Source organism: Phyllostomus discolor, chromosome 2, assembly GCF_004126475.2.
Source record: "Phyllostomus discolor isolate MPI-MPIP mPhyDis1 chromosome 2, mPhyDis1.pri.v3, whole genome shotgun sequence".
Classification (NCBI taxonomy): domain Eukaryota; kingdom Metazoa; phylum Chordata; class Mammalia; order Chiroptera; family Phyllostomidae; genus Phyllostomus; species Phyllostomus discolor.
The window spans coordinates 179,167,145-179,179,455 of NC_040904.2; the positions used below are offsets into that span (position 1 = coordinate 179,167,145).

The window sequence follows — 12,311 nt, forward strand, 5'->3', positions numbered from 1 at the left end:
ATCCTTCCTAGATGATACTGCCCAGTAATTCACTGCAGTCTTTCTTCCCCGCCCATGAGCTTTGAGAAGAACACTCTGCTTTCCCTTCGCTTTTCCGAGACAGAGCAGCGTATGACGATAGTTTCGCTGCGTCTGAGAGCTGATGTGACTCGGACAGAGTCACCCTCGAGTATGCAATAGGGCACTGGGAGGTGAGGGGGCGACGGAGTAGGTTTATCCGGGAAAGCGTGGTTTAGACTCCTGCTGGCGGGCTAAGAGACCGTGTGCGCTCCCCAGGAGTGTTGGTTCCCTTCTGTCATGGAAAAGAGGGTCCCCATCCTGTGCGCGGGTTTTCTTGGACGGGCTCCAGATGTCCTCAGCTGTTCTGAGACAGTAAGAAGTGTCATTTCGACCTGAAGTCTGAAACCGTTTTAACTCTTCTAAACGAAGAATCTCCCCCCACCTTGGCGACTCTCCCCACTCAGTTTGTCCCAGGAAGGTCCAGAAAGTAAGGTTCCTGTCTCGCTCCCCGAGCTCCCAAGCGAGCTTAGGGCTCACTAAAGCCCTGGGCCCACGGCCTGGGACCTCCCCGCCGGGGATTCCGGGTGCCCGCACTCTCTGGCCCCAGCTGCTTTGCCTCCTCCCTGCCGGTTTGCCCCCCGGCAGCCGCGCGTCCAGCTCACCCGGCTGCAAGGACGCGCCGGGGTCAGTGGCTGCCGGGGGCTGTCCGCACGCCCTCGGGGACTTCAGATGGTAGATACGCCGGGCAGTCCGGAGCCGCCGGGACCCAGCGGGGGTGAGCGAATCCGCCCACGCGCCCGACTCTGGGCTGGCGCGGTAGGGCTGGCGCTCCGGGGTGGGGCTCCGGGGAGCTCGGGGCAGCATCGGGGGCGGTAGGGCGGGAGGCGGGGAGCTCCTTCGCCTGCAGTGCATTTCCCAGCTCCAAGCTCCTCTCCGCTCGCTCCGACCGGCGGGGCCCGCTCTGGCCGCCCGTCGCCGCCCCCGCCCCCTGGGCGTCCGCGCCCTCACTCGCCCCGCGCGCGTTCCTAGGGCGCCACCTCTTTGCGACTCGCTCACTTCTCCCGCAGGTTTGCCTGGGAGCGTGTGAACATTCCTCTGCTCGGCTTTCAACTCGCCTCTAACCTGCGTCGCTTGGCCAGCATGCCTCCCCGCCCGTGAAGCGGGGCCGCCGCCCCTCCGCGCCGCTATTAGCCCGCCCTCGTTGCCACCTGGCCCTCCTGATCGACGACACACGCACTTGAAACTTGTTCTCAGAGTGTGTGGAATCAACTTTCCGGAAGCAACCAGCCCACCAGAGGAGGTAGACAGACAGCTATGTGTATATATGTGGGTCTCCCTGCAAGTGGCTCTGGAACGAGACGGCCTAGTTCGCAAAGAAGCTGACTTCGGAGAAGGAAACTTTCTTCTCTTTTTAGGAGGGGATTAGTCCTGCTCCAGGAACCCAGGAAAACTGCCGTCCAGATTAATTAGACATTGCTATGGGAGACGTGTAAACACGTTCGCTGCTCATCATTGATGCATATATAAAATTATTTCATTTTGGTTATTTCGGAGGAAGAACCTCTGATTTTCCCCCCTTTTTGGTCTCTTTTTGCCTGTGTGGTTTGGCAAAAACACAGTTGGAGTAGCTGGTTCCTAAATAAGTAAGTGCTGAGAGGATTCTGAGAAAGTTCTCCCTCCCTCTCTCTCTCTCTCTCTCTCTCTCTCGCTCTCGCTCTCTCTTTCTCTTCTTTGCAACTTGGGAGATGCCCTTGATTTTGAAGAGGCTATTTGAAATCAGGCTAAAAGGGGAAGCGGGTAGTGCGGGGAGATGGAGATTCCGGACTGACACTTCGGGTCGCTTTCCGTTCTGTCGCAGGTCCTGAGAGCGAGAGGAAACGATGCTGTGGAGGCTGGTACAGCAGTGGAGCGTCGCGGTGTTTCTGCTGAGCTACTCGGTGCCCTCCTGCGGGCGCTCGGTGGAGGAGCTGGGCCGCCGGCTGTAAGTGTCCCGTCCTCCCCGGGGCTCCGGGAGCGGGCTGGGGAGGACAGTGGGAGAGGCCGCCAGGATGGGGCGCTGCCCACGGCTCACCTCGGCCACTGATGCTCCTGGCCGAGTTAGAGAGCAAGGAGATCCGGCTACCTGCCGGGGGAGCTGAGCCCAGTTCTCAACCCCAGCGGGAGAACTGTTTGAACCTCCAGGAAAGACAGCTGAGAAAAATTTTATATGAGTTTCCATAAGAGGGAGCGTTTTGTTTTGTTTTGTTTTGTTTTGTTTTGTTTTGTTTTGTTTTTACAGAATCACCTCTAGACAAAGATCCTCTGCCTCTAGTGAAAGAAAAGGGTTACTTTCAGGACCTGGGAAGGTTTTGAAACCCTGACTTATCCAAGAGATTTAGATAACGCAAGGAGGAAGCAGAGGGATGCAGGGAAGCACGCCTGCGTGCGCTTCTATACATACTGGATGTGGGTGGCAATTGGTGTGGGCAAAGCAAAAACCTTACATCCAATTTTATTATGAATGACATAACTCTAAGCATATAAAACGGACCACGTTACATAATGAAGGCATATTATATAAGAAGGTAGTGACAACTTGCAATGGCACAATTCCAGCGTTAGTATTGATACGGTTCAGGAACGCTAGGGTGCTTGATTCTAAAATCAGTATTAGGTGTGGAGACTTTTTTTTTTTCCTTGGAATTATGGCTAACAGTTCTGTAATCTGGAGCCATATATTTGCACTGTAGACTGAAAATTTGTATTTTGGAATTCTCATTTGGTGATTCTTTTAAGGGTAATTTTGACTTTAAAATACTTATAGGTCGCAGCACGCCAGCTAAATATCACTATGTGGTAGAGTAGTACTATCTCCACAATCTGTTGGACCTGGCAGTTCATGAACGGTCGACGCTGCCTTTGGGCATCTTTAGGCTGCGGGCTCATTGTTCAGGATGAGAAAACCATAAAGTTTGAGAACTGAGAAGAGTTTGCCTCTGGAGAAGGAATTAAGGAAAACTTTCATCCTAACAATAAAAATAGCAATATCTAATATTTATAGTCAAGTTCATGGTGCTTCCTTGTAAATTCCCAAAGGTGTACAAAAAGGCAACAATTTTATGTGCCCTTGGTCTATTATTATTAAAGTAGAAAATCCTTAAATGAAATTACTTCAGACATGTCTGAACCTTGGCACCAAAATGAAAATCTATTATGAATTTCCCAAGGCAAATTGTGTAGAACATTGTACTGAAAATAAAGCTGCATTGTATTCTTCATCAACATTTTGTTGATGTATTTCTAAAAATTATCTTCAGACTTTTTGCTCATTTTGAGGCTTGTATTGAATAAAATCTATACATAAATATAGATGAAGAGTGAGATTTTTTTTTGAAGTGTGAATTTTTAAAAGCATGCTTAAATACTGTATTTATTTGGCCAAGAAATACTGTCTTGGAAACCAGCCAATTTTTTTCTTTAAAGTTGCTTAAGAAATACCTGTTTTCTCTTTTGAGAAACAGTAAATGGACCATGATTAAATCCACAGTTATGGTATTAAAACAGTGCTAATTGTCCTAAAGTCTATTTTTAACTTTCTTTGTTGCACCTTGCAAAAATACACATAAAAAAAAACCCATTTAGCAGCCAATGACTCTGTTATAGTTTTGTTTGTGGGTGAAATATAATATTGTAATCAAACACTCACACTCAGCAGATGGTTATAAAACTACCACAAAACATGCTCCTAGTTAATGGCTAATAGATCATTACGTTACAGCCATGGTTGAAATCATCAGTAGATGAAGATGTTTCATCAAATTATTATAGCCAGATGGAGTTTTAAAAATATCATTTTTTTACATTGCTGCCAAGTAGCAGTAAAACAAAACATTAGTCTATGACTATGCTAAGTCAACCTAGTTTCTTGAAAGGGATTTTAACATAAAATCAAACCAGGTTATTCCCCAGTTACTTTTCACACCAATGATTAAGGAAACTGCTTTAGGCGTTTTCCTGACTAGGGGCTGACTTTTAAAGGAGAGGAAACTATCACAACAATTACAATGTCAAGCCATGAGAAAAGGGTTTGTGAAACGTTTGTACCTGTGAATCCAAAAGACTTTAACTAATGACGCTAGAGAATGAGTAAGTTGGAGGTTGGGAAGTGAGGTCTATGCGTTGCAGCAGGTAGCAACTTTTGTGTTTAAGTTAGAGGGGGGAACCCCAGCAGATTCGGAAACCTAAAACATCATTGGCTGATTTGCTGTGGAGCCAGACTGGGTCTATTCCACTTAATGAAAAGCATAACTTTCGACTGAGTCATTTGGGTTGGAAGGGACTTCTGGTGAGTCATTTTAACTCTAACACCCTAACCCTGACTCTTCCATGTACCATAGGACTGTTCTTCTCAAACCCAGACTCCTTGAGGAGCCTTAGCATCAGCACAAGCATGCTGCTTCTCCCGGTGCTGGGAGAGGAGTGTCCATCACTCTGTGTACTGTCTGTGTTCCTTGAGAGTTCCTTCGAAATTTAATTTTCCCTGAAAACGCCCTTGGGGGTGATTTTTCTTTAAAACAGAATGGTCATATTTTGATTGAATTTAGAGTTATCTATGGTAGGCCTTCCCCCCACATTTTTGCAAATTTTTTACAGTAATCAGTGGAGACCATGAACATAACACTCTTGTTTTGCCACGCTGGAGCTTGGGCATGTAATGCGTTTCATGTGAACCACTGTGCTGTGTCCCGTTCACAGACACAGAGAGTAGCAGACTGCTACTGAGGCCATAGTTACAACCGAAATGTTTCAGAATTTTCTAGATTGAAATTCTCCTTAATCTGAATGTATTACCCATTACCTATGTGTATCTAGTTTGTACATACTCATCCTTTATCCTTGTGTAAGTGTACGTCTTATTTTGAAAATGAACAGGACACTCTAGGGACCTTCCTCCTTGTTAACAATAAGGATGCCATCGTATTTCTGATCTTCTAACGCAGTTGCCCAGTTAGAAATTCATTCTTCACCATAGTTTAAATACAGAAGTCTTTGAATCATTAAGTAAATTATGTAACAGCATTTCAGATTTAGCATTTAGGAAAGTCTGCATTTTCTAATATACTAACAGCCCTAAAAGGCAGAAAGAAGTTTTGTACCTCACAAGAGGAGTACTATTTTAAACTGGACAAAGTCGTGCCATATTGCAGGCTTTTCATAAAAGACAGGGACAGAAAGATCACTCCTTTTCCCAGGAGAACCATCCTGGGAAAGTGCAGTGCTTGACTTAGGAAGACACTGTGACTCACAGTTGACAGGCTGGCCAAGATGACAGGCACACATGCCAGTCAGAGGGGGCATGAGCAATGTGGCTTGATTAGAACAGACCAACCATTAAAAGTTTTGGCTTCAGGGTAAGCTAGAATGGGTTGTATTATACATTTGGAGAGCAATACAGATGGAGTGGATATCTGCCAGGAATTGAGAAAGAAAGAAAATTTCCAAATACTATAAGTGATCATTACTTAAGAACTTTTTATTTTGACATTTTGCTAAAAGATATTCACTAATCTGCAATACTTTTGAAATATGCAGTTATATCAGTCTTATTCTTTAAAAATGTTATTAGAGGAAATAAATATATTGTACCAAAGCCTCAAATTTGTAGATTATTAAAAGTTTCCAGAGTACTAACTATTGCCACAGTAAGTGAATTTTAATCTAGTCACATGTGGCACCTTCAAAAAGGAAGAGAGACTCCTTCATGCCTCATTTAAACCAGGCTCCTGTTAAATTCCTTTCCATTAAGTCATGTCTTTTTTGAACAGCTAACATGGCTTAAAGTCAGTTCACACACTAAATTACTAAAAGGAAGCTGGCATTCCAGCTAAAAGGTCCAGAGAAATAATGAGTGTTTTTTCATGTTTTATCCTTCTTGGACTCATAGTGTAACTAGACAATCTCTCATTACCTCAATGCAAACCCAAAGTCTAAGTATCCTAGTTCTTTATTATGGCGATGAGAATGGACTTCTTGAGGCCATAAACTTGGTCTTCAAGGAAAGGGGTAGATTGTTGTTCACTCACCCCTTGTCACGGCTCCCACCACAGGTTTCCTACTCTGTGCCCTTTCTTTCTTGTTTTCTCAACATACACTTCAGCTTCAGGAGGAGAAAGGGTTGAGGAAGGTGAAAAGCAATCTTGGTTCTGAATCAAAAGAACACATTTGTGGAACCCCCTCTCTGCCTGGCTCCGAGTTGTGTGGGCAAGGGTGGGCATTCACGCTCGAGGAACCTCGCTTTCCCAGTCTGTGAAAGTGAGGGGAATGCTGTTTGTTACTGTCACATTTCTTTGAGGAGTAAAAGAAGTTGTATAGTGAAAGCAGTAAGGGACCCAGATACCAGTGTGTCTCAGGAAAGTAAGGCCACACGGGATGTAGCCCTGTGAAATACCCTCAGACACTTTTGAATATGAATCACTTTGGAGGCTTATTTCAATGGTAGAAATAACACAGGTTGGAAGCTAGCATAATGTGACTGATGTTGTCCTTAAATATGTTTAACAATATATACACAGACTAATAAAAGAATTCATGCATGAACATTTAAGCAAGAGCCAGGGTGTCAACTAAAAGGATTGACAGCAAATTAGTTTATTCTTTTTCACTGTATTTTTAGGAGATTGTTGTTTAAATTGAAAAATCACATCATATTTGTTCATAGAGATATTTTTAAGACAAAGAACAAGTAGAAAAAATGAATTTCTTAACCAAGTACCAAGGCTAATACCCTCTGAAATTCTAAATAAAAAAAAATCACAGAAGAAATAAAATGATCTCACTTAATTTAAACACACAAAGAAACCCATTTTAAAGAGACCACCCACTACTTTACAGAAAATTATGCATGCTTTCTCTGACAGTTGGCCTTCAGATATAGGTTCTTAGTAGCCTGCAGTCCAGTATGTTAAAACTCAGTCTGTTAAGCTGTTTCCTAGACAGGCTTCACTGCTCACTTTATCCTTCAGTCTTTGTTTGCTTTTACTCTTACAGCTCGCTGTTCTTTAAGATTCAGTATTATTATTTTCTTAATGGGGGAGCAATGTATATGTGTGCGCGTGTGTGTGCATATGCACACCTGGGGCAAGTACTCAGGTAAAATCTGCCTCATTTTGATTTTCCAGGCTAGGACCTCAGAATTAATTTCCCCAACACAACTCCGAAAAACTTGAAAAGCAGTTCAGTGGTTTCTGTCCATTTCTGAAAATAACTGAATCACTTAAATTGGGAAAGGAGCATAGAAGTTGCTGAATCTGACCCCTTCCTTTTAAACAGATAGGACTCCAGAGGCCCAAGAATGTTTATGTCCTCACCAGGGTCACAGACCTAGCAAGTGGCAGAGCAGGTACTCTGCTAACTGTCCTTCCGCTCTGGCCCCTTGCCTGCTCCCAGAGCTTGCTCCTCTTCCAGCCTGTGCCCTGTATGGGAGCAACGGAAAACTAAAGGACTTTCCTCATGTCTTTGTGGTTTCTACCAACAACTAAAATTTCATTGCTTTCTTTCTGTCCTGCTATTTTTCCCTTAAAGCAAAAGAGCCGTGTCTGAACATCAGCTCCTCCATGACAAGGGGAAGTCCATCCAAGACTTACGGCGACGATTCTTCCTTCACAACCTGATCGCAGAAATCCACACAGCTGAAATCAGAACTACCTCGGAGGTTTCCCCCAACTCCAAGCCTGCTCCCAACACAAAGAACCACCCCGTGCGATTTGGATCTGACGATGAGGGCAGATACTTAACTCAGGAAACCAACAAGGTGGAGACGTACAAAGAGCAGCCCCTGAAGACACCTGGCAAGAAAAAGAAAGGCAAGCCTGGAAAACGCAAGGAGCAGGAAAAGAAGAAACGGCGGACTCGATCGGCCTGGTTAAACTTGGGCATGGCTGCGAGCGGGCTGGAAGGGGACCACCCGTCTGACATCTCCACGACATCGCTGGAATTCAACTTCCGGTAACTGGCTTGCTGGCCCAGAGCCTGTCCTTGGTGCTCTCGGCGGGGGTGTGTAGCTTCCCTTCTGCCTTAGCTTGAACAGACCTTTCTGCCCGACCCCCACCAGTCACTCCACAAGTTAAACACTTGCCAAGGCAAGGTGACTCAGAATATTGTCTGACTTAAAGCAGTGTCCTTCTGCCCCCATGACACAGACAGGGCTTCAGGAACCCGTTTCCCTCCATCCTCGCAGCCCCCACACCAGTCTTTGAATACTCCACTAAATAATCTCATTTCTTAGTCAGCCTTCAGAAGCTAGTGATCATGTTCATCATTTGCTAGAGAAGTTCTACTTATTTCCCCACTCTGACACCTTATCAAACTTTCCTGATCATTTGCCATTTCTTACTTTTTTTTCACAAAAGAGAACATAGAAAACTCTGATATGATCTACAAACACTATAGAATATCTTACCATAAACGATTCTGAGCCATTCACATTTTTATTTAACTTTATTTAAAATTTAAATTTATTTATATTTAAATAAATTAAAATTTTAAACACATTTACATTTATTTAATTAAATTTAACTTCAGTTTTTACCAACTTATAAGGAAAAAAATCAAGATTTCTGAAAATTTTTAAGTATTGGCTTAGAAATGATATGTTTTTCTCATGTACCTATTTGCCCACTGGCAAACTGAAATAATTTTTCTATGGTATTGCAATAAGAATAAAAAAAACTTCATACCTATGTGGTTTGTTTATCTGTAGCTCACAGATGCTGGTAGTAATGACGTTCACAGACTTTGGAGCCAAATACCTTGGCTTCAAATCTTGGATCGGAACCTTGGATAAGTTGCTTGATCTAAGACTTACCTTCCCCTTCTCTGAAATGAAGATCATAATTGTACCAACCTCATTGGGTTGGGTGAAGATTAAATGATATTACATGGGTTAAATGCCTGTCATATAGTAAACACTCAATAAAGTGCAACTTACTGTTTTGGCGCTTTTAGACATGGTTCTGATTGTTCATTCTATCTATAGTGGTGTGTGTGTTTCTGTGATGCATAAAAAGGGGGGCAAATATTAACCTCATCTTATAAACTAGAAAACCAAAGTACTCCACAGTGAGAGGACCGAGCAGTCCTGGGAACTGGGGGAGTTCCTTCTCAGAACTTGGGTTATTTCCCCATTTCCTGACACTTAGGCCGGTGCTGTTAGTGCTGTCTCCTGGCCTATGCATTTCCACTGATAGGATCTGTTTTGTTTCTTACTTTTAGTACAGTACTTATGTGGCATTTGAAAGAATGAGGGAAACAACACACAAATGTGCCGCATGCAGCTAATGTCCTCATTATTTGCACCCCCTGTTACTCCTCTATTTCTTTTCCTCTGACTAGAGATAGGATTACAGAGTGATGTTTCAAAGGAGAGGTTGAACCTATTTTACCACCACCTCCCTCTCTTTAAGTCAACAAAACCCATCATTAAATAGCATGTAAAATAATAGTTACACTGGGTAAGTAGTACAGCTTCAGTCATCGATGGGCAGAGGCATTAGTGAAATCTTCAGCACAGTGAAGGACCTGTTCTGCGCATGTCTAGCAGATGTGTAAGGGGTAGCAAATCTTACAAGTGTTGGCTCAGTGCAGATACCCACTGTATTTTAACTGTGCTTATTTCTAACTAATGCAAGGACTTGATTGCCAGAGCCTATTTTTACCCTTTGTCTTACTCTCTCTAAATATATGTGCATGTATTTTAAAAACAGAAGTATTCGTACTTTTTTATGGATTTTACTCCTTTAAAATTTGCAATGCTCTTAAGTATCCAAAGAATTAATGAAAATCAGCACTCGTCAATTCTTATTCCAAAGCTATCCCTAAGCTAAAGTACATCTAGTAAAAATTAGGCAGTTGCCTAATCAAATCCAGACCCAGGACTGAAAGAAATAGAATGTTTCTGCTTCTCCTTTCTGTTCCCTGGTTGAGAGGAACATTCATGGAAAGCACTGTTTGTTTGGCAGCCAGATGTGGGCACTCTCCCAATACAACCCAACAGAGGTACAGGGAAGAGTGAGGAAATTTAGAAGTGTGTATCAATATGGGGCCATGCAAATTTTGTGTTACAAATAGAATCTTTTCAGAATAACTATTTTAAAGTTTTATAGGCAACCAAACTTTTATTACTATCCTCTCTTTAGCCTCTGCATGATTTGTACGATGATCTGAGAGGCCAATGAGATGGCAAACGTGAACCTGATTACAATATATGTTACAGAAACCGCTGAGCTAAAACTGTCTGGCTTCTCCTCACGAACCATTCAGTGCAAAATATATAGCTTTAAACTTCAGAGATGTTGATGTTGCAAATAAGATGTCAAAATACAGTAGGACTCATTTCATTCAACACATATATTTTCCCTTGGTAAATATTGAATTAGAAATAATATAAAAGATTTTCAGTATTCAAAAGAGCTAGGCCTCTAAAGCATCACACACATAATAAACATACACATATATTTTTAGGTCATGTTACATGTTTTCCTTGGCTATTCTAATACATGCCATTGTTAAAGGGAAATCCAAAGGAAGGATAAGAAGCCATCTATCTGGGCAGTGTAAAATATGATTAAATGATCTTTTCTTTAGTCCTTTGGTTTGCTCCTTTTTTTTCTTTCTTTCCTTATCAGAAAATAATTTTTCAAAATGTCCTTCATTCCCTCCTTGCTTGTGCTATTTTATACTTTTAAATCAATTGAGTCTTTTTCTCTCACTTAAAATATGCTTTCCCAATTTCTAATACAATATCCATTCAGAAAACCAGCAAAGTGAGAACCAAATAATTCTATCTTAATTTTGACTTCATAAACTAAAATCCAATAACAGTTTCATGCTTTAGTGTTTAAGGACAATTAAGAAAATGACAGATGTCGTGAAATCATTTACCAAACATACTCTATTGAGTTATGCATCCTTCCGATCTTTATCCCAAGTCACACACTTTTGATTACCCTCGCAACAGCCCGTTATCTTAGAAAGAGACTGGCCAAATGAGGACCTGGAAAAATAAGACACCAGTGGATTACCTACATCAGGCATCCCTGGGGAATAAACTTCTAAGCAACGTGTATTTGATGATGGATTGCACAACCTGGCCTTATTTCCAAATTCTCAAATGTGTGCCTTCTCTTCCCAAACTTGCCAATTGGTGGCACTGGAAAATCTCACAGGCTCTCCTTTTTTCTGACAGACTGTGCTTAGAAACACAAGCCTTTCTCTTTCTGCATGACCCTGACCGTTTGATTGGACTAAAGACTCTAGCAGAGGTTCTAGAAAGTCAGGTGGGCCCCACGGTCACCTCCTGTAAGAGATATTTACAAAAAGTCCCCCATATCTCTTTCTGTATGAGTCTGTGGTCCTTAATTTGTGCCCTTTATTTTATGTCTCTTTATTTGCAAGGAAAATTAACCTGTTTTCTTCTTTCCCTTCTTTCTCTTTTCAGGAGGCATTGAAATTTTTGCAAAGAACTTCAGAAGACATATTGCAGGATTCTGTAATAGTGAACATATGGAAAGTATTAGAAATATTTATTGTCTGTAAATATTGTAAATGCATTGGAATAAAACTGACCCCCTCATTGCTCTATGAAACTGCACATTGGTCATTGTGAATATTTTTTCCAAGGCTAATCCAGTTATTATTGTCACATTTACCATAATTTATTTTGTCAACTGATGTATTTATTTTGTAAATGTATCTTGGTGCTGCTGAATTTCTATATTTTTTGTAACATAATGCACTTTAGATATACATATCAAGTATGTTGATAAATGACACAATAAAGTGTCTCTATTTTGTGGTTGATTTTCATGAATGCCTAAATATAAGTATCCTCTGCATGTAAAAATAGCAGTATTTTAAATTTGTAAAGAATGTCTAATAAAATATAATCTAAGTTACATCATGACTCAGAAGGTGAATTATATCCTTTAAGATTTCTAACAGAAGGAACACACTGTAATTTTTGCACTGTATTTGATATGGCCTTAAGTTTAATATGTTTATATTGGTACATATTCCAACCTTTTCACATTAGCTTTAAGTTTAAAATCACTTAAATGGTGTTTCATCCAAAATTTAAGCTCAGTTCAATAGAATGGCTGAACTACCTAGACGTCATTTTATGAAGTATGTCCAATTTGAAGTGAAGACGGGAGAGGGCAGAAAAAAAAACACAGAGAAGTCAGGAGAAAAGATTAATGACACTTAATCCAGAGAGTCAGCCAGCACTGGAAATAAAAAAGGGGGCGGGAGAGAGAACCAGATCAGGCACTTTAAGG

At 41.8% G+C, this 12,311-nt stretch overlaps 1 protein-coding gene across 5 annotated transcripts; it reads left to right on the plus strand.

Annotated features, from left to right (window-relative positions):
- The first annotated feature begins 756 nt into the window (after positions 1 to 756).
- On the plus strand, positions 757 to 11,930 carry PTHLH (parathyroid hormone like hormone). 5 transcript variants are annotated; one of them, XM_036019214.1, is made up of 5 exons: positions 757 to 775; positions 1,068 to 1,643; positions 1,859 to 1,981; positions 7,561 to 7,983; positions 11,474 to 11,624. In XM_036019214.1, the coding sequence occupies exons 3-5, from the start codon at positions 1,881 to 1,883 to the stop codon at positions 11,481 to 11,483; spliced, it is 534 nt and encodes a 177-aa protein (XP_035875107.1). In that variant the 5' UTR covers positions 757 to 775; positions 1,068 to 1,643; positions 1,859 to 1,880; the 3' UTR covers positions 11,484 to 11,624. The 5 variants fall into 5 exon arrangements, with proteins under 5 accessions (XP_035875107.1, XP_035875110.1, XP_035875108.1 ...); XM_036019217.1 differs by lacking the exon at positions 757 to 775 and having other exon boundaries at positions 963 to 1,643; positions 7,561 to 8,031; positions 11,474 to 11,930; XM_036019215.1 differs by lacking the exon at positions 757 to 775 and having other exon boundaries at positions 972 to 1,647.
- The last annotated feature ends 381 nt before the right edge of the window (positions 11,931 to 12,311 follow it).